The sequence below is a fragment of the Apis florea genome, unplaced genomic scaffold (assembly GCF_048593485.1).
Source record: "Apis florea isolate Af1SG1 unplaced genomic scaffold, ASM4859348v1 contig_3803_pilon, whole genome shotgun sequence".
Lineage (NCBI taxonomy): Eukaryota > Metazoa > Arthropoda > Insecta > Hymenoptera > Apidae > Apis > Apis florea.
This window is the reverse complement of record NW_028256864.1, coordinates 368918-396010: the sequence shown is the minus strand read 5'-3', so window position 1 is coordinate 396010 and position 27093 is coordinate 368918. Positions and strand designations below refer to the sequence as shown.

Genomic DNA, 27093 nt, shown 5'->3' with positions numbered 1-27093 from the left:
AAAAAATAATAATAATAAATTTTAAAGTTTAAATAGAAGTTCAAATAATTTCAATAAGATTTTATATCTTCAACTTTTTAATATCAATTCGTCATTTCCCTGATAACACCAATTTTTCGCAATAGATGTGCAATAATTATAGAATGGTGGTGCTTAAACGTATGAATTGAATTTGGCTAAATTTGATTTGATGATTTATCATATTTAGTGTTTGTTAGCAACTACCTTTGTTTTGTTATTTCAGCCCCATGGACCCATCCGTACCTCCCAAGCACCCAGTAGTGAGGTACGTTGCTATATGCCATAATACCATGATCCACGCATTCTAATTTCACAATTTATATCCTTTTCTTACGTTCTTATATTCTTTTTTCATTTTTGTTTTTTATTTTTTTTTTCTTTTTTTATTTCTTTTTATTGCTTTCTATTTTTTCTTCCTCTCTTTTTTTCTTTTTTTTTCTTTCATTTTTCGTTCGTTACTATAATCATTCGATTCTTCTTCTTTTTGCTTAGATTATTACTTTTTATTGAAGCTTAATCACAATGTAAATTCACGCCATTCCTGTAATATAATATATAGAATAAATTGGCGTCTTTTTCTGTAAAGCAACACGTTTCTTATTTGAAAAATAATGTTTGACATATATTGAATAATACAAAAAACACCGATATATATTTAATTATCGTTCATTTGTCTTCGTCGCAAAACAAATGCACAATTTAGGTAAGGCGTAATAATTACAATTTCAATTAATTTATTAACTTATATTATAATATAAATTTTGTTTTGTAATAATCCACTAAATGATCTTTATAAAATTCTTCATCCTCGACATAGATTCTAAAAGCCAAATTATTCTATCATCCTTAAGGTTCAAAAAATTTTTTGTGAAAAACGCGGAAAAATATTTTAAAATTATTAGCTTGAATGAAAATTAGTTTTAAAACACAGAATTTAAAAAAAAACAAACATTTTGAATACCATAATGTCCATAATTTTAATACAAATTTTATTTGTATTAATTTTAAATAGTTGTAAATAAGTATCGAGGTTTTAAAAAAAAATATAAATGTAAGTAGTCTTTATATTTTTACGAAATGATGTTTTTTTGACACATATTTTATACACAATATCTAATTTTTGAAGAAAATATATATTTTTGAAGAAAAAAAATGTCGGAATACTTTTTAATTCGAATGGGTTGAAAAATAATAATTGGCAGCATGTGCATGATATTTTGTCATTATGATTATTATTCTCTGTGCCGTAACTACTTAATTAATACCAATAAAATTGTTCAATAGGACATTTATTTTTTATGTATAATATTTAATTTTTTTTAATTTTTTATTGTTTAATTTTTAAAAAAATTTTCTCTTTGCTCGTTTTTAAATATTCACTTCAATTCTAATTTAATAAAATAAATTGTAACGATTCGTATTGATTTTGATTTTTTCTTTTTCTGTTTCTCCTATTTTCTCATGTTTTTTCCCCTATAATTTAATAATAGTATTAAGAAAATATTAAACTTTTTGTCAATCGAGAATTATTTAAAAATTAAACGATAAAAAGTTATAAGAAAATAAACTTTACGTGTAGAAAGTTCGCAATACAACAATTTTGTTAATGTTGATTATGGCATTGACAAATAGACAAAGTAATGATTGTATGGTGGCAAAATATTATGCACATGTTATCGATTACTATTTTTTAATTAAAATAATAGAATAGTGTTCAATAACTAATTCTTACGATCATTTTTTCTCCAGAAATGTATATAAAATTTGGTATTGTATTAGAAATTTATATCAAATAAACATCTTTTCATAAAAAATCAAAATTGCGTAAAAACTATTCTCTACTAAAAAGAAGGAATGCAATCAGAATAGGAGAGGAAAGCTTCATACACATTTTTTGTTCTAATCTGCTATTTATCAATATGGACATATATATTAATACAATTACATGACAGAGAAAAGCATTTTCAATAGTTAAGAAAATAATAATGTGTATATGAGTAAAGTGAGATATACTATATATTAATATTATATTAATAATTTAAATAATTAATAGTTTCGAAAATATTTCAATTTAATATCTGTCATGACTCATTTTTAAAATAATTTCATAAATAACAATAATTATATTTTATTTGTACATCAAAATTCCTTTATTCACGATTTTGAATGTTTAATCTCCCATTATATATATATATATATAAATAGTATATATGAGTTATCAGGAATCACATGTAATCTCCAAAAACAAAATCAAGGATAGATATAGATATAGTACTAATCTTACCGAAAGACCTCTTGCTTTTCTACTATTTCGCGAGACTTTTCTAATAATAATACAATATTCATTTTTTTTTATTTTGATGTTCATTTAAAATTATTTAAAATTATAAATAATTATAATTTAACAATATTATATTCAACTTTTTTATTATTTTTTTAAATTAATTTGAAATTTTTAGTTTTCATAATATTTTTAATATTTTTGTCAAAAATCATGTATTTTTTGAAAATTGAAGATAGAACAATTTCTAGATTTGTGTTTAGAGCGAAGAATTCTACAAGAATCATTCAATGAATATTGCAAAATGGAAAATAAATTCTTTTTTTTTTTTTGTTGGACAGTATTATCCATATATGAATATTCCGAATAATCAAATACGCATATACGTTTAAAAATTTGTTACATAAAGATAAAATATTTTTAATTCACAATTTCGAACATTTTCCTTATTCTTTTTCTCCTTTCCTTGTCTTCTCCTTTTCGATAAATTTATCTATCTATCTTAATATTTTTAACAATTATCTTTCTTTCTCTCTTTTTCAATTTATCTCCAATTCTTTAAATTATTACACGTTGGATCGAGGAAACGACTTTATTCATAATCGCGCGAATTCATCTCAAAAAAAAAAAAAAAAAAAAAACGAGATGAGAAAAAAAAGTGTGTAACAGATTTATAGATAGCAGAGAATTCAATATAATGCATTCAAAATTATGCATACTCATAAATAAAACAAAATGAAATGAAGCTAAAGAAAAAGTAAGAAAAAGTCAAGAAAAGGAAGAAAATACTATAAAATTGTGATATTTATTATTTAAAATTCAAAACTTTTGTGGATTTTTAAATACAGCTTATATACAATATATAGTATTATATGTATAGAATTTTTCTCGGTAATAGTTTTTAATTTCCACTAATGTATCAATATACATGTATGCACATAACTTGCATGTCACATGTCTTCTGTTGCATTCTTCAACAATCAACTAATTTCCAAATCTTAATGCACATTATTTATCAACTCAATTGAAATATTAATTAATTTAAACCATTAATTTAGAGTAAATAAGGATACAGACAATAATAAAAGTGATCGATATATTCAATCTTAAAAATTTATATATGAATGATACATAATTTACAACGAACAGATTTAAAATATATTTTTGTTTCAGTGGTGCAACTACTAACGATGAGCAAGTTAAGCCACGCAGTCTACGTTTCACTTGGAGTATGAAAACTACGAGTAGTCGAGATCCAAACGAAATTATGTCCGAAATTCGAAAGGTATTATACTCAATTCGTTATAAAATAAATAAATAAAAAAAAAAAAGAAAAAGAAAATATTTTGTGAAAATGTGTGTTTCGAAATGATAATATCAAGTAACAGAGTACAGAAAGAAAAATTTTTATCATCAATCAAATTTTCTAGGTATTGGATGCCAATAAATGTCAGTACGAACAACGTGAAAGGTTTCTGCTGCTATGTGCGCATGGTGACGCAGCGACAGATAGCCAAGTACAATGGGAAATCGAAGTTTGCAAACTGCCACGACTTTCTTTGAACGGAGTACGTTTCAAACGGATCTCAGGCACTTCAATTGGCTTCAAAAATATTGCTAGCAAGATAGCAAATGAGCTCAAGCTGTGACTGCCGACAACAGGCGCCCTATCCACCCGCGCCAATCCATAACGTTCTCATGATCGATGACACGGATTCACAGTTACCGACAACTTTCATTTTTCCTTCTTCTGGGACTTTGACCTTCTCGATGATATCAATACCGATACAGATATCGATACCGATACCGATACCGATACCGATACCGATACCAATACCGATACCGATACCAATACCAATACCAATACCAATATCCATACATATACACATACCAATAATGATTCCGATTCTGGTTCTAGTTCCAATCTTCATTCCGAAACCAATACACGAGAGATATTCGTTTAAAACAATTCTCTCTATCCCGTCCCAGTTGAACAGCGAAAGTAACGTCGGCAGAATCGAACTTTCACCGATCATCGATCATCGATCTTTGATTTATCAAGCATTACATCATCCCGTTACTTATTCGGAAGCCTCGAAAAAACTGTGATCCGTGACCGTTGAACGCGCGCATATTCAAATACTCCCGAGTGCCAAAACAAAATCAAGCAGTCGGTTTTTCGTGAAATCGTCTAGATATGGAATAATACAATGGGAAGATTGGGAGTGAATGAAGAAGGTGGTGCTGATCGGACAGAAACGTGAAAAAATTCAAATGAGATTCCACAGAAGGAAGAAAAGAGAAGAGGCTAAAAGAAGAAGAAAAAAAAAAGATAATACGAAAAGATACGAATTGATCGTATCGCGCGACAAATTGTTATCGGTCGATATGATCGATCTCTAATAATTTAACATTCTTCTTATCGATACGCAAAAAAAAAACGATGTTTGAAATCTTCTCGATATCGAGAATATCATTCGCGTCGTCGTATCAATTGTCGAATTATGCTCATTTTCTGTACTCTCTCAATCACGCCGAAACGGTTGCTATCAACTTAAATACTACGCGTTTACAGTATTATATATTCCAAGCAATTTTCTTGATGTTATAACACGGTTATCTCCGGTGAAATTGACAAAATTATTATTTTTTAGTTATTTAAGCCAATCTTATATTCGCGTCTTCTACATAATTATATTTGATCTTTTTTTATTTTATTAATTTCTCTTTCCTTTTACAAAATTTCTAATTTCTCTCTCACAAAAAATATTGTTTTATTTTAATTGTGCCTAATAATGCGTATCAATAAAGTATAAACTTTCTTCTAATGAGCGAGGAAAGGGATATAGAACCTGTTGGCAAGAGTGGAAGGAAAGACGAGATGAGTGGAAAATAGTGTACATGAATAAAAGCTCTTTAAAAATAAAGATATTTATAAGTGGGGCGTTCGATCGAATGCATTATGCATTCTATGTCAAGAGTCTTTCTTTTCGCAACGTTAATTTTTCAAATTACGTTTTTTATATACATATATAAGGGGCACTCAAGTAAACAAGTGATCTGTTTGTACATAATCAATCAAATTATTCGAAAAAAGTGTAAAGGAATATATAGGAATATAACTTCTATCTGTAATGAAAACATCTTTATACATTTGTCATTCGTTGAATATTGAAAAAAATTCAAAATATTATTCAAACGTAATCCACGCACCACCTTTCTAAATATTTTTAAGATATCTTACTTTTTTATCTATATTATAAGTTTAAAGCTATCTCATACCATAGGCATTAGTCAAATTAATTATGTAACGCGTTATTATTATTAATTATTAATTATTAATTATTAATTATTGTTGTTATTATATTTTTATTTTTATTAATAGTATACAAATAACGTTACGACATAATGTTGAACGTAAAAAAAAAAAAAACAAAATAGAGAAAAAGGAGTTAATTATCATTACTTAAAGATTATTATCAATCGAATTTACTCGTATCTCGCGCGAATAATGATGCAAGTACTTTTTTCCGAAACAATTCCGGGATATACCTAGCACGATATGCACGAGCGCACGACATCGTCGATAACGAGATCTGTTATTTCTACGAAAGATACTATGTAAGATTATATTTAAATATTGTAATTGGCTATACACTACTACGCTGTTTAACCCTTCATTCGCAAATGTATCCGCGGTTGAATGAACTTACATTAGAAATTATTATAAACGTAGAGGCGACTAGAGAGACTTGGTGTACATACATAATACAATATACGAAGGTACTAAATTAACCAAATAAATAAAGCCTCACATTAAGAATGCAAATAAGAAATTAAAGACGGCGAAAGAGAGAGAAGAAAAAAAAAATAGATCGATAGAAAAAAAAAAAAGATGAAAAGAGGAAGGAAAAAAGAAGAAAAAGTGTAAACAAAACGAAAGAAAAGAAAGAGAGAAAATTCGTATTGCGATCTTTTTATATTTGCCTAAAATTAATCGTCTACGTTAAACAAAAGGCAATGACTAATTTATTTAAATAAATGCAAAACTCAAATCATTTTTTCACATTTTTAACACGAATTAAACAAACACACAACCGTGCCTCCAAATGTCGAATAAAATCTTGATTTTTCGATTCGATGAAACGTTCATTGTCCAGCACATGTTTTGGTGTATGGTTCTTTCAAGTTGCCGGAAACGACCGATAACGACCAAATATTGTTATCAATGATCTGTGACCATGTTATTCTCGTAAAACGAATTCGCAGAAACTAAGTTTTCGATTAACTATTATACATATAGTGTTTAAGCGTAACATCGTGAATATTTTTCGTGAATCTTTTATTATAAGTTGCAAACAAGATTCGTTTGTCATTCGTCATTCGACTAGTCATCGATAAAGCTTCGTTTCGAAGTGATATCCGTATTGAACTTCTCGATGCGAATAATTCTGCAATGTCGGACACAATTTTGAATTATGATAATGCAACGGAATAGAAGATCTTTATGACAAATTGAATTGCTGTCCAAACTACTATTTGAAAACTTTTTCTATGTCAATTTCTTCCTGAATAAAAAAAAAAACAAAAAAAGCAAAAAGAAAAAATAAAAAGAACAAATGAAAAAAGGAGGATCCTGAAAGAAAGTAGACATAGGAAAATAAAGGGCAGTAAAGGAAAAAAAATAAATTCTGTTCACAATGATCATGCATGTCAATGAAACAGTACTGTGTATAATTCCGAATGCAATCGTCGTTATACAAAAAAAGACAGGATACTGTAGAAAATTGTATCTTTACCATAGCAATTATGAATTAATGTTACAAAATAAGATCTTTCAGTAGCGTTAATGATATATCCCTGTAAAATGCAAGTAGGCGAGGAAACGGTACTTTATTGTAACGATATAAATACACATTCATTCATTCATTCGCACGCTCGCCGCTCGTTACTCGCTTGCTTCATCAAATAATATGATTGATGCTTAAGAAGAAGATTCAACTTTGAGAATATTGGCTAAGTGAATCGTAAGATGCAGAAGCTGAACGGATGACACATTAGCGATTCGAAACGGCGAGCGCATGCTTGTGTTGCGCGTTTACCCCGATCGCGTCGCACTAGCAAAATGCTTATGTGATTTTTCTATTATATAATTAGTAAAACAATAGAGAAAGAAAGAAATATCGAATTTAATATGGTCCAGTCCGATTCGGTTCGGTTCAGTTCGGTTCGGTTCGGTTCGGTTCGGTTCGGTTCGGTTCGATTCGGTTCAGTTCGGTTAGGTTTAGTTCGGTTCGGTTCGGTACGGTACGGTATGGTACGATTCGGTTCGGTTCGATTCGATTCGGTTTGGTTCGATTCGTCATCCATCCAGTGACATCACTTTGCCCTGCACGCACACATATTCACACATTCACACATGCAACATACACGTGACAATTTGTAGATAGATACGTACATACAGCTTTGCTAAGTGTTTTCTGGTGATCGGTATTTAGCCAACAAAATGTAGCAAAAATATTTATAATAAAATGGTAACACACATTGTTTCCCAATTCAGATTCCTTTCAAAATTGTATATGTGCAATAGGGTAAATATTCTATCCTTTTTAAATAATTTTTTAACATACCATAATGTTCTGTGATATAATCCCACGAACAAAAATAATAAGAAATTAAAAACAAATCAAAGATAAAATTGAAAAACATTAATATATATTTCTTTATTTTTTATTTATAAATTCACGTTTTCATTGCGAATATCCAAACCTTTCTGAATCAATTTTTGATGATTTTCCATTTAAGCTACTTAAGTTATATACGCCCCACATTATTATGATTAATAATTTTTTTCTAAGAAGTATGTTTTATAATATTTTAAAATAAATATAAAAATATATATATCATAATTATCAAGAAAAAGATGAAGAGATAAAATTTAAAATGCAAAAAAAAATATAACTACAAATTTTTTCAAAGATTTCATAATGAATTTCAAATAGCGTGGGATGTATGTAACCTACGCGAGTGTGTTAATATATTTTCTATAAAAATATAAAAATCACTTTTTCTATATTTATTGATGTAAAAAAAAAAATTTATTTTGAGGCAAAACAAAACACATAATTTGCCAAAGAATAATATTATGTCAAAATTTTTAAAATTTGTGTTAATTTCTAATATTATTATAATATTGTCTATCAATCTTTAAAAATATCCGCTTCTTTTGTGTAATACTTTGTCTTTTCTTCTAGTCTTCTTTATTCTATGTTAAAACGGAAAAATTAAATGTAATATTAGGGTCTATCTAAAAAAACATAAATTTGTTAAAAATTATTTATTTTTAAAAATATTGATTTTTTCATTTTGATACAAATTTTTTAATTATTACATTATATTTCGTTTAAATATGTTAATTGATTTTTAATTTAGAGCGCTTAAAATAATTTAATTTTAAAGATTTTGTATACATATCGTATTATACATATATGTTTTCTTCACTACTTTGTCGCCATTTGTCTATCTATCAAGTGTCTAAAGGAAACGTAACTAGCAATTATTTCTGATGCATGATGACAACACGAGCTTGCGGTTTTGTTATATTTCGGCGTATTCAAGGAATGGTCGAATTTCTTTTGATGCAAGTTTCTTACGGCGAACATCATTGGACACCACCGAAAGGTTTGTCACATCGTTCATTCTTTAGCAACTTTACTTTAGAATCTAACCTAAAAAAAAAAATAAAACATTTTTTGTATAAAACTTAAAAATTATTTATTTTGATAACTTATTATATTTTATTTATAGGTCATGTTGATCCTGGTGAATCGGATATGGAAAGCGCACTACGTGAAACGCAAGAGGAAGCAGGTTTTTTACCTAGTGATTTAATTATATTCGAAGATGCAAAACAAGAATTAAATTACGAAGTGAATGGAAAACCGAAAATTGTTGTTTATTGGCTAGCAGAATTAGTAAATATTGACAAACCTATTCAATTGTCGCATGAACATCAAGCATTTAAATGGCTTCCACTTCAAGAAGCTTGTTCTATAGCAAAATATCAAGATATGCAAAATACATTAAAAAATTTTAATGAATATATACTAAAATATCTTTCTTAATATAATATTTCTATAAATCTTGATACTATTATTAATTTTGTTATATTTTTATCTTTTAATATGATAAAAATATGATAAAAATATCTTTTTTTTCATTTTTCATTTTTTTATATGTTTTTTTCGACAGTTTTTTTGTGTTATAAATATATTTTTTAATATATAAATTAATACAATAATCGAATTCATTATTATTAGTTCATTATTTTATCATAATGAACTTTATAATGTAAACTATAAAATATTATAGTATAAACAAAATTCAAATTCGATTATAATTTTTATGAAAATTGATCATATAGATATATTAATAATAATAAATTGTTGTTTTTGATGGTTGCATGATATTATTTAATGAATGCATTAAGAATTTCTTTCTAAGTCATATATTTTAATTGATATTTATATATATGTAATGAATTACATTTCAATAATTATTTCAGTAAAAATATTTCAATTAATAGCCTCTATAATTTTTTATAAAATTCTTTAAATGTCTTCTAAAATAAAGAACATTTTCAACACATAATATTTTATTATTCAAAAAACAAGTATAAGAAAATATATGCAGAATATAAAAACGAATCAACTGTAAAAAGTAATTTTTAAAATTTAGAGATGAAAATATTAATCTAAAAAATATATCTCAAATGTTCAATCGAACATTTTAAATTCTAATAAAATTTTAATCGATGATTATTTAACAATACGAGAAAAAATTAAATATATATAATTAAATATATATAATGTCCCAAAAAAAAAAAAACATTCATTAACTGAAGATTTCTGAAGTAATTTTAAGTAATATTTTCATTCATACAAAAACTTTTATTAACAAGTTATTAATAAAAAATGCTGGCCAATTACAAAATGCATAATCAATCGAATAGCTACGTACTATCGATCAAGTATGAATGAGTTCAAAAAACATATTTTGAAAAAAATTGAATGTTGAATGTAATAAATATTTTTTTATCGATAAAAAATTATATCAAATTACACTTATATCAAACATTTTCTTTGAGATATATTGCTTATTCATGTTTGATTCACCGAATATAGCCAATACACAATGTTTTTAATAAAATTAATATATGTTAACAACTTGTTAACAAAGCGAAAAACGAAAGTTTTTGCAAAAGAAAATATTGCTTGAAATTATTTCAGGAATCTCCAATTTACGGATGTTTCAATATTTTTAGAACAATTTAGAACATTTTTGAGAATATTTATATTCCCGAGATATACAATATTATTTAAAATATTATATATATATATAAATATATATATAAAATAATTATTTTACAGAATCTTTAAATATACAATTTTAAATAATATTGTATATCTCGAGATAATCATGACATATATATATATTTAAAATTATATATTTAGAGATTTTGTAAGATAATTATTTTTTGTAAGATGAAAATTGTGTAAAATGATTAAAATTTAAAATATAATAAAATTTGTATTAATATTCAATAAATTAAACAAAATTTGTCGTTACACAGATGAAATGATATTAATGAATTATCAATATCATATAGAAAAAATAAAATATAATTTTATATGTACAAATATAATAATAAATATAATTTTTCCTATTAATATTTTGTTGGATAATGCATTATCCATAAACATACACGTTTTCAATGCGTATTCAATTGTAATCAGAGTATAAATCTTATTTAATTTTTACGAAATTCGGAAATTATTTTTTCTTGCAGAACTTTTTTTAGATTTTCCGTAATTCTAATGTCGTATAATCTTAATTTTTTGTGTAATTCATTTTAAATGTATTCAATTATATAATATTAAAAAATTAGAGAAAAAGGAGAAAGGCATTTGAATAATTTTAAAGCAATTATATAATAATCAATTTTTCATTATAAATTATGACAAAATATCCATTTTCTCCATAAAATATCTATTAATTTTTAGATTATTTTTCAATATATTTCATTATATTCAATATATTTCGTTATAAATAAATATTAAATTTGTCAATAAATAATTAATGCTAAATTTCCAACTGGATTTGAATATAGCTCCATATAGCTTTAGATTATTTGAAATTCACAGATTCAATAAATTTAATTTATCATTCGAATCAAAAATGTTAAATTTCAACTCATTTATAAAAATTATATTTTTTTTAAAAAGAAAAATTTTTTATACATTTTTTAATTAGCATCTTCTTTTATTCTATAAATTTATGAATAATTTCTTCTAAACCATGATTCTGTTGTGATAATTAACATATGTATGTAATATGTATGTAATATTTCTTAATATTCTTCTAATAATTGAATTGCTTATTTTTGTATTCAAATATTTTAATATACTAATTTAGAATGCATTAACTTAAAATCAACTTTAATTTTTCTGAGAATAAATTTTTCATTTCTCATTCATTTAAGTTCTTATCAAATCAATATGTGATTCTTTTTTTAATATTTTTTTTATAATATTTTATGATATTCTACTTCGATTAATTTTATTATAGTTTTTTTTATTTTTATAATAATAAATAATTAATTTTCATTATTGTAGTTTGTCTCAATTACAATAATAACTATTTCTTTTATTTCACTGAAATGTATAAATACATTTATAATATATAAATAAATATAACACATAGAATATTCAATAACACATAGTTATTTCAATAACATTTGTTACCGAGAATTTATCAAGAATTTAAATAAATGAAAAAATTTTATATTTCATATTTATACTGTTACTACTAACTTTTATTAACATCTAAGTTTCTTATACAACAAATTTTTTTTTAATTAATTACATATCATTAAGATTTAATTATTTAATACAATTTTTATATTTTATATAAAATAAAATCACTAAATGATCGATTTTAATTTAAAATTTTTAAATAACATGCATTATATACGCAATTTTGATCATTCGATATTTAATAAATTAAATTTAATAATAAATCGAATTTCTGTTTGTGATTTGCTACTAAAATAATATTAAAGAAATGTATTTTTAGAATAATATTATTGATGACAAAAAATGGAAGTTTATAACAAGGATATCAAACTTATTATAATCATAAATTATTTATTTAGCAAGAAGAATCACGCAGATTATTATGTATAATATATATATACATTATTAATTATTCTAATTTTTAAATTTCACAATTTTTTTATGAAAGACTGAAAATAACAGAAGATTATAAATCAAAATGAAAGATTTATTTAAGTAGTTGATTACATAATTGATTAAATTATATATAGCTACTTAAATATAAATAAATAAGTACAAACAAATTTTAAAAATGGAACAAATTTATGTTATAATCCAATAATTATAGACAAGATTACCAAACGCGAGGTCTAGATTTATCTAATTTTTATGATCTAATATCTATTCTAATAGGGAATAATAGGGGAGGAAAAAGCTAATTGCTTGAAATGGAGAGAATAATATTGACATACTAGTTATATACCAAATGATATTCTATCACATTTCTTTAAATTTAAATTTAGATTTTAAGTAATATTTCTTTTTCTTATGATTTGCGATATTAAATTTCATAACTTTCGTTATGATAGTAACACTACAATATCAAATTTAGTATCATAATAATGCGACGACGATAAAAATCATAAAAGTTACAATTTAATTTCGCATGAAAATATATGTTAATATGTTTGCGCCCCAATAGGCAGTATGAAAATCAAGTTTTCTCTATCTTTTTTTTTCTCTCTCTCTTCTATATTTTAAGGAATATAGTAGGAAGAATTCACAAGTGGAAAGAAGAATCACATGCGAGTCATCGGTTATCTATAGAGAAATTAATGATGGAAATTTCTTTTGAATTATAATTATAACATGCATTATAACAAGAATAATTAATAATATTCACTGTTCAATTTTGATTCAACGGTTGCTTTATTATTTATTTTATTTTTGCATTTAGCGGATCCGAAGGATTGTCAAGTATGTATGTATAAACAGAATTCAATTTCTCTTCAATCGTGTTAATACATTATACTAAAAGTTTTTTATTAATATTTCAAAAATAATAATAAAAATCTGAAGCTAAGATTTTATATTCAGAATTCAGAGCTTCTTCCTTCTTTTGTCTCCCTCAAAATTTCAGTGTTTTCTTTGACCAAAAGTGCGTATTTTCTCCTTTTCTTTTTCTCGATGTATTTTAATTTCATTGTTTATGAGCGGAGAAAAGAAGATATAGCCATAACTGCTAATTGATAATATAGTCCTTGAGTTTTATCTGATATTGTCTAGAGCATTATCTGAAGCATTATTATTGAATTAGAAAAAAAATAATACAAATAATAAATATTTTTTTATTCAAAATTAATATCAATATTTGATTTTAAATTGTCAAAGTCATTTATATTAATTATAAAAGATCTTATTGTATTATCTAATACAATAATACTATAATATAATTTAACTCTCAAAATTTATTTTCAATTTTGTTTACAATATGATTTTATAATATATATTTTATAATATATATAATACATGTCTTATAATATACATTTTGTTTAATATTCGTAACGAATATTATTATGTTTATAACTTCGTAAAATAAATTTATCATTTTTTTTTTCTTGAAATTTAAATGTTGCATTCTTCATTGCATATTTTTTTATTTAAGTCTATGTCAATTTTATAGAATTAATTTACAATGATACAATGAAAATTGAAGAATGCTAATGATTTTCATTTTCGTTTTTGTCATCTCATCTACGGTAATAATATATGGTAATAATAAATTTTATATTTTATTGCTTCATATAATTCAATTCAATTTTGTATCATATATTCAGCAAATATAACATTTTTGAAACGCCAAATATTTTTTATGTTTTCTTTTTTCTTTTTCCATAAATATATTCTCAATTTTCCGCGTGTAATACACATTATTCATTATAATAATAATACACTTTTTAAGTTTTTCTAATATTTTTGAAAACCATATTTTAAATGATGTTGAATTCATATTCTTATAATAAACTCAAAATATCAGGTACAAAATTTTTCTCTACCAATATATACGATGATTTCCTTGACAAAAAAATTTTTCAATTCGATTGAATTAAATATCTATATAAAAATATTGGATGAAAAAAAATTATATTTAAATTCTACCATTTTTTTTATAGCCAATATTTTTTATAGCCAATATTGATCCAGATTTCGTTATATACATATATTATATACATATATAATACATATACGAAGAATATGGAAATATTAATATATATATTATATGACAATTATTCTTTCTGAATTGCTTTAATTTTCTTAGATACACTTTTCACCATATAATAATTTTGTTGCTATCATTTTGTTGCGTTATTCATTTTGTCATCGCGTAAATTTAAATTTCATATTTTTCAATAATTTGTGAAATGAATTTTTTTTTTACATTTCATAAAATATTGTCAACATTAACTTCTTTTAAAACTTTCCGAATTATCATAAAAAAAAAATTAATGAATAATAAGTCTGATTGCATTTTTACCAAAATCATTCACTTTATCATTAATTTTTAAGTGGTACTTTGTTCTTTTTAGAGATGACATTTTTCTTACTACAATTTCTTTGTATATTCTTTGTATATTCCATAAATTGAGTTAACATTACAAAATCAAATAAAATACAATAAACAATAAAATGCAATGATTTTTTGTAAAAATTTCTGTAATATTTGCAATCGCTGTTATTATGCTATCAATGTTTTTTTTTTCTCTAATTCATTTTTAACACAATTTTTTTTCATTCGTAAGATATTTTTGTTGAATGTTTTTTATTTTAAATGTTAACATATTTTTTCGTTTAAAATCCGAATTATTCATAGATATTTTTACAGAAAATTTATAAAAAATCAAATAAAAATTTAAAAAATATAAGCAGATAATCAATGTGTAGTATATGAAATTTGTTTATTAACTACAAATTTCTCGCTTATATTAAAAATGAATTTCAGAAAAAGCAAGAAAAAGTTTACTAATCAAAAAATAAAAAAACTATAAAAGAATTATAATTGGTCAGAATCATAAAGAAAACTTTCAGTAAATCTATCACTGTCTGTGTGATATCTTTATAAATTTTTATACATTATGTAGTAAATCTTCCAATTCTTCTAATATTTCAAAGAAAAATTAAATCGTTTGATGAAAATTTAATAAATTTTTTAAAAAGTTATTCAATTATAAAGAATATTAGAATATATACTTATATAGCAGAGCATATATATTCTACTCAAAAGAAAGATGATCACTTTGGAATTAATCAATCAGATAATTATTCAGAAAAAAAATATGTTGTAGAAATCAATGTTTTAAACAACTTTTTCTTTTAATGTAACATAGCATATCCATATAGCAAAAATCATCGAAATCGTTCAAGATTCTGTATTCTGAATAATTACCAAATTGAATTACTATTTAAATTCCTATAATATTAATTTTTAATTCAAAAATATATAATTAAAAATTTAATTTAAAAATATATTCATTATTATATTCATTATATTCCTGTGATTTTGTTGAGATTAAATATAATTACAATGATTTTAAATTCATGAATTTAATTCCTTATCATGTTTTTATCATATCTTTCAATATGTTTCAATATCATTTGTTCTCTCTCAATTATACATTTTCTTTTTTTGTCTAACTGTCTAAAAAAAATTGACTGAAAAGTTGTCGAATAAAATTGTGAAATTCAATCATTTTATTAATAAAGAATCGCATATCATTTTTATAATTGATAGAGATAAATTCCTGATTATGCTGCCATTTATACAAACATTACATATATATTTCCAAAAAAATGTCAATATAATGTAAAAATTTTCCAAATAATAATGAATTCATTTGATAACTATACAATTAACTATATTTTAATCTAATTAAATCCAATTTAATCTACAATTAAACTAATTAATTTTTAAAAATTTCAAGAATCTAAAAAATGCAATTTAAAAGATAAAAACTATAAGCTTTATTCTAAAATTATATAGGATTTTTATTCATATTATTGTTTCACATTTATTTTAAAAGTATCATAATTTTTAAAAATTTTTACGATCATATTTAATACAACAAATTTTAATAAATAAGAAGTGCAAATTTAATATTGCAATTTTCATCAAAAAATTTAAAAATACTAATTTAGTCCAAATCTAAGATTTAAATTTTTTTATAATTTTTTTATACAATATTTAATACAATATGACATTGATATTTTAATTTATATTTTTATATTTCATATTATAATATAAATTACAATTTACATTTCATATATATATATATATATATATATATATATATATATATATATTCATAATTTAAATCTCTGAAGAAACAATATATGATGAATAACAAATTTTTTGATATTTTAAAAAGAATTTTATATTTGAAAATTTGATAAAAAATTGTCTTTTTTACAAAGTTAATGTCATAAAATTTATTTAATCAAAATTGCAAAATAAATAAAATAAATAACAAATAAATATTATCTTTTTTACAAAGTTAATGTCATAAAATTTATTTAATCAAAATTGCAAAATAAATACATATAAAAAAATAAAAATAAGATAAATTAAAACTTATTATTATTACCATATAATTATGTATAATTATGTATAATTTAGTAACATAGAAAATTTCAATTATTTCAAATATTTGAAGGTATTTTATTTAAAAAAAATATACTCATTATTTTTGGTTAATAAAAACTTTTTGTCTTAACTTATGTATAGAATCTCAAAATTCTTGTATGTAATAATTTGGATTATTATTTTTAAAAATAGAAATTCACTTTTGTATTTATAATGAATAGAAATAAATATAAAAAAATTAAAAACATATATTCAATATATATTGCTGAAAAATTTTTATTAAATTAAAATTTTATTTTATTATTTAATTTTATTAGAAGCCTTTTTCTCTATCAAATTTTCAAATTTTGTATAAATCATGAAGATTTTCTTAAAATTTTATAAATTAATAATATTATGAAATATCAATATGATATTGTTACGTTTCTGCATAAAAGAATTAATCTGTAATATATATTAATGTCCAAATAATTGATAATATTCTTCATAATGAACAATTTTTATTCACAATTATATTATATTCTAAATTGTTTTTAATAAAAAAATAAAAAAAATTTATTTTTTTTAATGATAAAATTACTTTCTAAATATTTATTAATATTTTTACAACATGTATATCATAATTTTTATTTTTTGTAAATTATTCAATAAATTTCTAAAAATATTATTTTACATATTATTTTTTTGTTGAAATTAATTATTATACTTTTTATATCTAAAACTACTATATTTATTTAATATTATTTTTAATAATATTATTAAAATATTAGAATAAATATTAATAATAATAAATATTAGAAATTTTATTTTTTTTATTAACTTGTATACTAAATTTTTAAAAGCTATAATTCTATATATAATTTGAATTTGGTTGAAATTTACTTTATATTAATATTTATTCAAATTAATATAAATATTTTAAAATTTTAATTAAGCATTACATTATATAATATAGCATTATATTATACAAATTATTATTTAAACATTACAATTTTAAATACTCAAAGTTTATATTAAAAAAAAAGTTTATATTTTAATATTTATGTATTAATTTATATATTTTTAGATTAATTTTCTAAGAAAAAAGTTAATTATACCTCATCTTTCTTATCACAAAATTAAAATAGGATTCAAGTTTTCAACAAAACGATGTCATTAATTACTTATTATTATATTATTTGATATTAATATATTTATATTAATATCAAATTGTAGTTTTAATCAAATTTCTTTATATTTATTATAAATTTATAAAAATTCAAAAATTGAAAATAGGGCTTGATATTTATAAAATGCTGATTTGCTTTGTCAAAATGCGCGGGATATTCAAAATAAAAATTTAATTTTTGCTATTCGATATTTTTTATTTATAAAATTATTTTGACATTTCTCATATTCAGTTTATAATAAATTAATTTTAAAAAATTGTTAATAATAAAATACTTGTTTTTAGATTTTTCACAAGAAATACTTAAACAAGATATATTTTATATTCACATCTGCTCAGCTATTTTCAAAGAATCCGCCTTCATTTTATTTATCGATACATTGAAGCAGATATACAAAATTTACAATGTAATAAAGCCAAGTTCATGCAATAATATAATAATATATATTTCATGCTTTTAAGTTGGTACATAACCCAAAATATGTTATGTATAATTATTTTATAACTTAGTAATATAAACTTGTTGTTTCGATTTAAACACTACATAAATACATAAGAAATATGATTAATCCACTACAAAAGTTATTTTCTTTCTTAAAATATTGGTATTTTAGATACATGCTTGTTACGGAATTATACATGGTTGAAGAATGGGAAAGAAACTTTATCAGTATCCTTTCTAAAATGTACATAAAAATTAAAGTCTATTCAAAAAATATTACAATGTATAATTTTATATATTTAAAAAATAGTAACAAATTACCATAATAAAACATTTGAAAATTAATTTATTATTCCTATAATACATATAGATATATTTTTTGTTGTACTCTTCTTTTTCTTTTTTGTATTCAATTGTAAAATAGTATTACCAATTATACAGTACATATTATATTCAAAAACAATAATATTTTAATTGTATTTATTTTAAGAAAAACAACAATTTATTCTTGCATTTTAATTAAAAAAATTTAAAACATAATTAACATTGTATGGTGAAAGTAATAGTAAATTCGTATTCAAAGTTACATATAATTTTTGCATTTTAAAATGAATTAATATAATTTATTAACGAAATATCTTTATTCAAAACCATATGTATATTCTATTATATAATTAAATATTAAATATTCAATTAACTAATAATTGTAGTAACTCATTTTTTTATATTTAATAATAATATATGCTTTGTTACATAAGAAAAACCCTTCACAAAGTGAAATATATTTGATAATTAAATTCCTTTCAAAATTCAAAATAATTATTTATGTAAGATATTTTGTAATAATAATAATAAATATACAGAGCAAGTACAAATTTAAAATTAGCAAATATATTTTAGTATAACATACCACAACGGTATTGGATTTCAGATATTTTTAATTATTTTTTATTATATCAACTAAATTATATTTGAAATGAATATCAATTAATTTAATTACAAATGAACGTTAAAAATAATATAAGAAAAATTTAATCACTAAATTATAGGATATAATATGCAGTGTATTTCTACTTATCATTAATGAAATTTTAATTTATTTATTTATAATATTTTTAATTTATTTATAATATTAATGAAAATATTAGAAATGATGAAATGAAAATGACAACTATTATTTTAATTATGCTAATATTTCGTTTTATGTAGAATATGTATAATTTGTTATTACAGTTTATTAATATTATGATTTTTTTTGTTAAATGCTAAGTGCCTTCAAAAATAATTCCAATATCTTTAATATTATGATATTATATATAAAGAAATAATTTCAAATCGAACTTTCTAAAATTGCTTAAATTGATTATCCATAATATTCATAATTGCATATGCATAAGAAATATAATTATAATCGCAAATATGTGATACGTAAGTAAAATAATAATATTTTATTTGATATTATAATGTGAAGAAAATAAAGGACGGATTATATTTGAAACAAAAAAAAATATTGTTTTTTAAATTTTGTAACATTTACGAAAAATCAATTACAGTTTTTATATTATTATTCCGTGCAGTGATTTTAATTCTACTATTATATATACACCACATATCACTGTAATAAAGTAGTAAATACGAATGTAAAGTCAATAAAATAATGCCTGATAAACTCTATTAAATATTAATACAGAGATTTATATTAAAGGTAAATATGATATGGATCTTCCATCTGATTGTAAGTCGTTTTCAGTATCTAATCGTCTAACCCGTACTCTTTGCTTGTAATGATATTCCTTGAGATAACTTTTAAGCGTCTTTGGTAATTGTAACTTATTAATACCGTCATATGTCGTCCGTGTAGTAATTACTGCTCGACATAAATGTTGTAAAGGAAAAGCAAAATTTCGATGAAATGGTATCGTAAGCATAGGTTCAAAAAACATAGAACATGATGGATGTTTATAATGCTCAATTAAACCACATACCTGAAAAAAAATACACGAAATTTCGAATATCTATATAATGTATTTTCTATATTTAATTTTAAAAATAAAAATACCGTTTCCGAAGCATAAACTCCTGGATCATGTGAATCAAAACTAAATTTATGATTCCATTGCTCGATTCGAGCATGTAGTGATCGACCATATTTTCGAAAACTAACAGAAAAAATAAACTCTTCTTGGGCCGAATCACGTAACAAAAATGTACCTTCTTGTTTACCCTCTAATAAACGTTCAGCTTCATATCTATCCATTTTACCCCAATAGAAAGAACAAGCTGTAATTGATCTAAGATCTGGCACAAGACAATGAACATAATCAACCTATTAAAAAAATTAAAAATATAAATATCAATTAACAATAACCAATTTATTCTTTTCTATGTTCAAATGGAAATAATCAATTAATTTACCTGAGTATGTGCTGGCCTTTCAATGTTCGGAATTAATGTAAAATCAATTTGTGATAAGGCTGTGAGAGCAGCAGCTTGTATACCAGCATGTGCTTGGAATAAAGCTGCTAAACTGTCTACTGTTATTCCATTTGGATGTACTTGAATTCCAGAAGGATAATTAGGCTTATAACCAGGAGGAGGTTCAACACCTTCCTCCATTTCTCGTGCACGTTGTAATCGTGCTCTTTTATCACAATCCTATAATGAAATATTAAAATAATTATATATATATAATGAATAAATTATTGAATTGAAATATTAATAATACATACTTCCATTGGAAACTCTTCTGGATTAAATCTTGAAAGATTAATTATAGGACTGGGTGGAAGTGGTCCAAGTATTGGACTTTGAGGAGCAGATCGGCTATTAAATATAACACTAGTTCCCATAGAATGTTCTTCAGTTCTTCTATAACCAGTGCAAACACAATCTAAATTATTATTTCCCTGACCAGGAATAATATCTGTACTTTTAGAATTTTTATTTTTAGCACAGTTAAATTTTAACACCCAATTACTTCGTTTTTTCTTCGAAGACAAAATATGAGTACATACTGGATTTTGATCTTTATTACGTTGTTTACCTAAAAAAATTAAATTTTATACATTGTACTATTAAAATTCATAAAAAAAATAAATATTAAAAAACACAAAAGATATATTTTTACCTTTCCTCTTTCCAAATGATAAAGTTTTAGAAGATCTCCTTAAAGAAGGATTTATAGGACTATCTTCAGAACTACTACTAGTATTACTACTTCCAGAACTGCTGCAACATGCCTCTTGTTGTTTAAAACATATCTCTCTATTAAAATTTCCATTACTACAAATTTGTTTTGAATTCTGTGCCTCAATTGGTTGACTATATAAAGTTTCAAATCTAGAATTATGATTATCTAGATCTAAATTTACATGATCATTATCCAAACTTCTATCTGCTTTACATTCTTCATGAAGAATTAAACTTAAATTTAATGTAGATACATTTCCATTATTTTCATTTCCATTATGTAAATTTTCTATATCATCTTGATTCATTATTTCTAATTGTGTTGGTTGTATAACATTACATGTTTCAGAAGATTGCCTTTCATTGTCCATTCTAAAAAATTCTTTGAGACTAGCGAAATGCTGTCCCATTATTGAATGGATTGACAGGCATCTTATTGCCCTCAAAAGTATTTCATTTTCATTTTTTTTTTTAATAAAAATATTATAAACACTATTACATTATGAATGGTATATATACCATTATATCATGTTACATAAATATACTAATCAATAGGAAGTTTTGATTATCTACAACAAAATATATTATTTTTAAATAAAAAAAATAAAATATTTTAAAAATATTATAATAAAAAATATCTTATCTTAAAATATATAAACTAATAATTAATTTAAATAATTATTATAACAATAATTTAAATAATTATGATTCTTTATAAAATATATTGTATTTATATAATATCGTAAATTAATTATTTAAATTATAATTCAAAATTTAATATAAAACAAATTTTTTTTACAAACATAAATTCAATTTTAAACACAAAAGTATATAAACACAAATATATATATATACATATTTACAGCGTATAAAAATTTTAATGCATGTCTTCACAAAACTATTGAAAGAAATTATTCAGACGTTTATAATGAGCATTTCCTAATGGCAGCTACTTGAAACACGTTCAAACAAGTCTTGATAACTTTTTCTTATTAATTTAGGCATATATATCAACAGATATTTTTAACTTTCACCAAAGAATATATTTTACAATATAAATAGATTGATATTTTAATATATTATACACTTTTCTCTGAAATTAATATAATAAAGGAATTAAAATTGTCAAAACATTACTGTATAGTCAGCCATTTTCCCTAACTGATTCTCTCTCGTGAATCATTGGTAAAATACAAATTAGATAGTATCCCACATATCGAAAAAAAAAGATACTGAAATGAATGCATAAATGCGTAAATAAATTACAGTATATTATTATAGATTATAAATAATTATAAATAATTATAAATAATTATAAATAATTATAAATATATAAATATTCATAATATTTAATAGTTATAAATATTTTTAGTTATTATATATTTAGCAAAAGAAAAAGATTAAATACATAAAAATTAAATATAATACATAACATTTTTTATTTTATTAAAAAATCTCCATAATTAATAATCTTTTATTAAAATCTCCATATTAGTATATTTTTACACGTGACAAAAAAAAAAGAAAAATAATGAATTTGTACATTGTTTGAAGTATTGTTGCAACAAAAAAATCTTTTTAAAATAAAATAATTAAATTTAATAATGGAAATTAAAAAAAACACAATTTTAATAACCGGATTTGGTCCATTTGGTAATCATATTATTAATGCCAGTTGGGAAGCGGTAAAGGAATTAAGTAAATTATGCGTTAATTCAAAAAAGATGAAAGATATTGATATAATCGTGAAAGAGATTCCAGTTTCGTATGAAGATGTTATCATGTATATACCTAAATTTTGGAAAGAATATAAACCTATAGTAAATTTCAATTTATACAGTTATATTTTGAGATTCTATATATAAATAATTTATTTTTTTGCTTTTGTTTCTTATTAGGCAGTTTTACATGTAGGAGTAAGTTATAAAGCACAATGTTTGACTATAGAATGTTGTGCTCATAGTAATGGTTATTTAAAACCAGATATATTTAATAAATGTCCAGATGAAAGTAATATTAAATCAGAAGTTTTGGAAACTGAAATTAATGTTACACAAATCTGTAATATAATTAATCAAAATTCAAATGAAACAAGATGTCATGCTTGTATTTCATATGATGCAGGAAGATATTTATGCGAATATATATTTTATAAATCTCTACAAATTTCATCTGAAAGAACATTATTTGTTCATGTTCCTGATTTTGCTCAATATTCAAGTATACAAACTGCAAAAGGTTTATTCAATATCTTGTATTATATAATTAAAAATATAAAACAAAAATAAAAATAATAAATTTTAAATGTAAATGTATAATTCAAATAATTTACATATATAATATGTAATGTTTATTCTTAATAAAAATTAACAAATTTATATAAAATATCAAAAATTCTTATAATTTATTACTCATGATATACTTGAATCTTCTTTATTCATTTTAAATATTCTAAAATGTTATAAATCAAACAAAACTTGAAATTATTTTTTAAAATTTTTATTTTTTTATCTAATAAGATTTATTTTTTTTAGACTTATTATTAAAAAACTTTTTTTAATAAGAAACGAAATATTTAATAAGAAACAAGATATTTAAAAATTAAAATTTTAGTTATATCTAAATAGACATGATATACAAAGATACACAAATATTTTGTGCAAAATTAATATACATATACATTATATATAATATATTTATAAATATTTTTGTTTCATCTATGATCCTCCATGTTGAAATCTAGTACGTGCTGGTGGAATATTGTATCTAAGTTCTAGAAATTCTGGTTTTCTAATCAAAGATGCTACATGACCCATTTGAATTGTACAATCAGGATTTAAATTTGGAGGTAATAATGTACATTCTCGTTCCAAAATACAAGCCAATCCTTCTAAAAGTTCTACAAATCCCATTGATGCTGCAGCTCTACGTAATCGATTTACTTCCTATATAAAAATATAAATATTATAGATTATAAAGTTTATAATTAATTTGAGGAGATATATCTTACCTTATAAAAATTTTGAGTTTTTTCAGGTAATTTTCTTGCATGTCTTAAAATTTTTTGAATATCTGACTGTAAACCAATTTGACGAATCCAAGAAGGTGCATTTTGAGTATAACTTCTTTTTTCATTTGGTCTAACTGGAAAACTAATAATCGCACCTTTGGCTGCATCAATAGGACCTAAATTGCTAAAATTACCTAACCAAGGTACAACATCTAAACCTGGCTCCAATACTGTTAACATTAGGTTTGACTTCTTTTTTGTATCTGCCCATGAATATATAAAACCATACCATTCATTATTTAGTAAACAAAGAGCTACCATATTTTCAACCTATAAGAAATATCAATTTTATAATTTCAGAAAAGTAAAAAATTGAATTCATTTAAATGTAACCTTTAAAGCTCCATGTAACAGCACACAAAAGGATGGTACTTTCCCTTCATCTCCATTCTCATCTGTATCTGAATCTTCTTCTAAAGATATTCCTTGCATACTTGAATTTTTTTCTGTAGATAATGGCAGTACTAAATGTCTAGATATAGCACTAGGACTGCCAACATCTGCTACTGATATAAATCCACAAATTTCTATAGTTTTTGATATTATTAAACCAGATACTAATTCAAAATCAGTCTTTTTAGTATATGCCTAAAATAATAAATAAACATACTTTCATTTATCAAACTCTAATTTAATTTATTTCTTCATTTATATTATTTAGTATTATTTTACCATAGGTGCTGGTGAAAGAAGTATACGAGAGCCTAAATTTCCACATTTCAAATATCCTTGAAAAGATACATAATTAGTTTCTGCTAATTTTTGAAAACAAGCTGTAATTGAATGTTTTGAAATTGGTGTTTCAGGAATTAACACTATACTATCACCACCAGCAAGTTCAACTAATCGTTGATATAATGGTAAAGCAATATGTAAACCAGCATCTAATAAAAAAATAACATCTAATAATAAAATCTAATAATAAAATAACATTGAAATTAATAAATGCAAAAAAAAATATTTAAATATCATATGATCATATTTTGACATACCTTGCTGTGATGAAATACATACAACACTTAGTTTTCCTGGATAAGGAAAAGGTAATGGAAATAGATTTATGTCTCTTGTTACATTTAAAGAATTCAAAGAATCAGCTAAAGACATTGGTCCTACACCAGGATTACCATCAGTAATTAACACTACTTGACAGGCAGTAGTATTACCCCATTCTGCCATAATAACATTGTTAACACCATGAAGAGCAGTTTCAATGCAAGTTTTGTCACATTCCTCAATATATTGTAATTTTGAACGTATACTATCATAATCACGAGTGAATGGACAAATAACTTCATATAATGATGAAAATACAACCTAAATTAGAAAACAAATAATATAATGATTTGAAATTAATGAAATAATAATATTATTTATTATTAGAAATAGAACTTACTAAAGCGACGAATTCCAATTTTGAATTCGTTTGTAAATAATGTAATAATGCATTTATTCCATGTACAGCTAAATGATGTCTTGTTAATTGTTCATTTTGATTATTTTCACCAGACACATTTCCTAATATCGGACGTCTCATTGATAAAGATACATCTAATGCTATAACTGTTGGCATTTTAATATATTTATATATTTATATTAACAAAAATTTTAGTTCCGTTTACATAATATAATGATTTTCCAGATTTATTTCTTTAAATATTTGTTAGTTAAAATATAATAGTACATATTAATTATTATTCGAAAATTTCAGGTTAGAATATCGTATATTTTCATACATCCAAGTACATATATTATATACATATTCCTTCGTAAACATTTCTGAATTTAATCATTTATAATCAAATAAACTATATTATTATAATTTTATTTTTTAATATTATTTTCTTCTTATTTTTTTTTTTTTTGAGTTTTTCTTTAGATATAATTCATTATTTTTATAAAAATAAAATATAAAATTTATTCAATTAATATTTAAAATTGAAAATTAAAAATAATAAACAAGACAATTAATATAAATAATTATCTTTCAAAAATTATTTCTATGTATATAATATATAACTATTATGTTATACTTATATGTTAATATATAACTATTATGTTTTTAAAAATAGTGCATTATATAGTAATTTTATTATAATTAGAGTTATAATTAAAATTTATAGTTTTATTACATTTAAAGTTTGAAATTGAATATACAAAATCTTTTCTAT

General features: G+C 22.6%; 5 protein-coding genes across 15 annotated transcripts in view; 3 read left to right on the top strand and 2 right to left on the bottom strand.

Annotated features, from left to right (window-relative positions):
- The window catches only part of LOC100866240 (serine/threonine-protein kinase MARK2), a 51455-nt gene extending 47365 nt beyond the window's left edge, over nt 1-4090 (top strand). For 8 of the 10 annotated variants that reach the window (XM_086916774.1, XM_086916772.1, XM_086916777.1 and 5 more), the window contains 3 exons: nt 245-286; nt 3476-3587; nt 3733-4090. In XM_086916774.1, the coding sequence (XP_086772900.1) occupies nt 245-286; nt 3476-3587; nt 3733-3951 (373 nt within the window). In that variant the 3' untranslated portion in view covers nt 3952-4090. The remainder of the gene's footprint in view (nt 1-244; nt 287-3475; nt 3588-3732) is intronic. The other 2 variants (XM_086916784.1, XM_086916775.1) reach the window with 1 other exon arrangement.
- A 4534-nt stretch (nt 4091-8624) lies between these two features.
- Nucleotides 8625-23033, bottom strand: Socs36E (Suppressor of cytokine signaling at 36E). Of its 2 annotated transcripts, none has more exons than XM_086916797.1 (6): nt 22716-23033; nt 21791-22421; nt 21393-21706; nt 21079-21318; nt 20723-20989; nt 8625-9030 (listed from the first exon to the last, which is right to left on the bottom strand). In XM_086916797.1, exons 2-6 carry the CDS (start codon nt 22260-22262, stop codon nt 9019-9021), a joined length of 1305 nt encoding a protein of 434 aa, XP_086772923.1. In that variant the 5' UTR covers nt 22263-22421; nt 22716-23033; the 3' UTR covers nt 8625-9018. The 2 variants fall into 2 exon arrangements, with proteins under 2 accessions (XP_086772923.1, XP_086772922.1); XM_086916796.1 differs by lacking the exon at nt 8625-9030 and adding an exon at nt 19841-20648.
- Apf (purine phosphoribosyltransferase family protein Apf) lies at nt 8810-9949 on the top strand. Its single transcript, XM_003697862.3, has 2 exons — nt 8810-8983; nt 9110-9949. The coding sequence occupies exons 1-2, from the start codon at nt 8872-8874 to the stop codon at nt 9424-9426; spliced, it is 429 nt and encodes a 142-aa protein (XP_003697910.2). The 5' UTR covers nt 8810-8871; the 3' UTR covers nt 9427-9949.
- A 43-nt stretch (nt 23034-23076) lies between the features above and the next one.
- Nucleotides 23077-24246, top strand: LOC105736712 (pyroglutamyl-peptidase 1). The gene is made up of 2 exons (XM_012492547.3): nt 23077-23672; nt 23751-24246. Exons 1-2 carry the CDS (start codon nt 23457-23459, stop codon nt 24138-24140), a joined length of 606 nt encoding a protein of 201 aa, XP_012348001.1. The 5' UTR covers nt 23077-23456; the 3' UTR covers nt 24141-24246.
- Nucleotides 24247-24335: 89 nt separating this feature from the next.
- On the bottom strand, nt 24336-26997 carry IntS14 (integrator complex subunit 14). The gene is made up of 6 exons (XM_012492786.3): nt 26319-26997; nt 25915-26239; nt 25595-25806; nt 25256-25510; nt 24863-25192; nt 24336-24797 (listed from the first exon to the last, which is right to left on the bottom strand). The coding sequence occupies exons 1-6, from the start codon at nt 26493-26495 to the stop codon at nt 24570-24572; spliced, it is 1527 nt and encodes a 508-aa protein (XP_012348240.1). The 5' UTR covers nt 26496-26997; the 3' UTR covers nt 24336-24569.
- Between the last annotated feature and the right edge of the window lie 96 nt (nt 26998-27093).

Coding starts and splice junctions, on each gene's coding strand:
- LOC105736712 (XM_012492547.3), top strand. CDS start 23,457: ATGGAAATTAAAAAAAACACAATTTTAATAACCGGATTTGGTCCATTT. Junction 23,673..23,750: donor GGAAAGAATATAAACCTATA/GTAAATTTCAAT, acceptor GTTTCTTATTAG/GCAGTTTTACATGTAGGAGT.
- Apf (XM_003697862.3), top strand. CDS start 8,872: ATGATGACAACACGAGCTTGCGGTTTTGTTATATTTCGGCGTATTCAA. Junction 8,984..9,109: donor TCATTGGACACCACCGAAAG/GTTTGTCACATC, acceptor TTTTATTTATAG/GTCATGTTGATCCTGGTGAA.
- Socs36E (XM_086916796.1), bottom strand. CDS start 22,262: ATGGGACAGCATTTCGCTAGTCTCAAAGAATTTTTTAGAATGGACAAT. Junction 21,707..21,790: donor ATCATTTGGAAAGAGGAAAG/GTAAAAATATAT, acceptor TAATTTTTTTAG/GTAAACAACGTAATAAAGAT. Junction 21,319..21,392: donor CAGAAGAGTTTCCAATGGAA/GTATGTATTATT, acceptor ATTTCATTATAG/GATTGTGATAAAAGAGCACG.
- IntS14 (XM_012492786.3), bottom strand. CDS start 26,495: ATGCCAACAGTTATAGCATTAGATGTATCTTTATCAATGAGACGTCCG. Junction 25,807..25,914: donor ATGTATTTCATCACAGCAAG/GTATGTCAAAAT, acceptor TTTTTTTATTAG/ATGCTGGTTTACATATTGCT. Junction 25,193..25,255: donor TGTTACATGGAGCTTTAAAG/GTTACATTTAAA, acceptor TATTTCTTATAG/GTTGAAAATATGGTAGCTCT.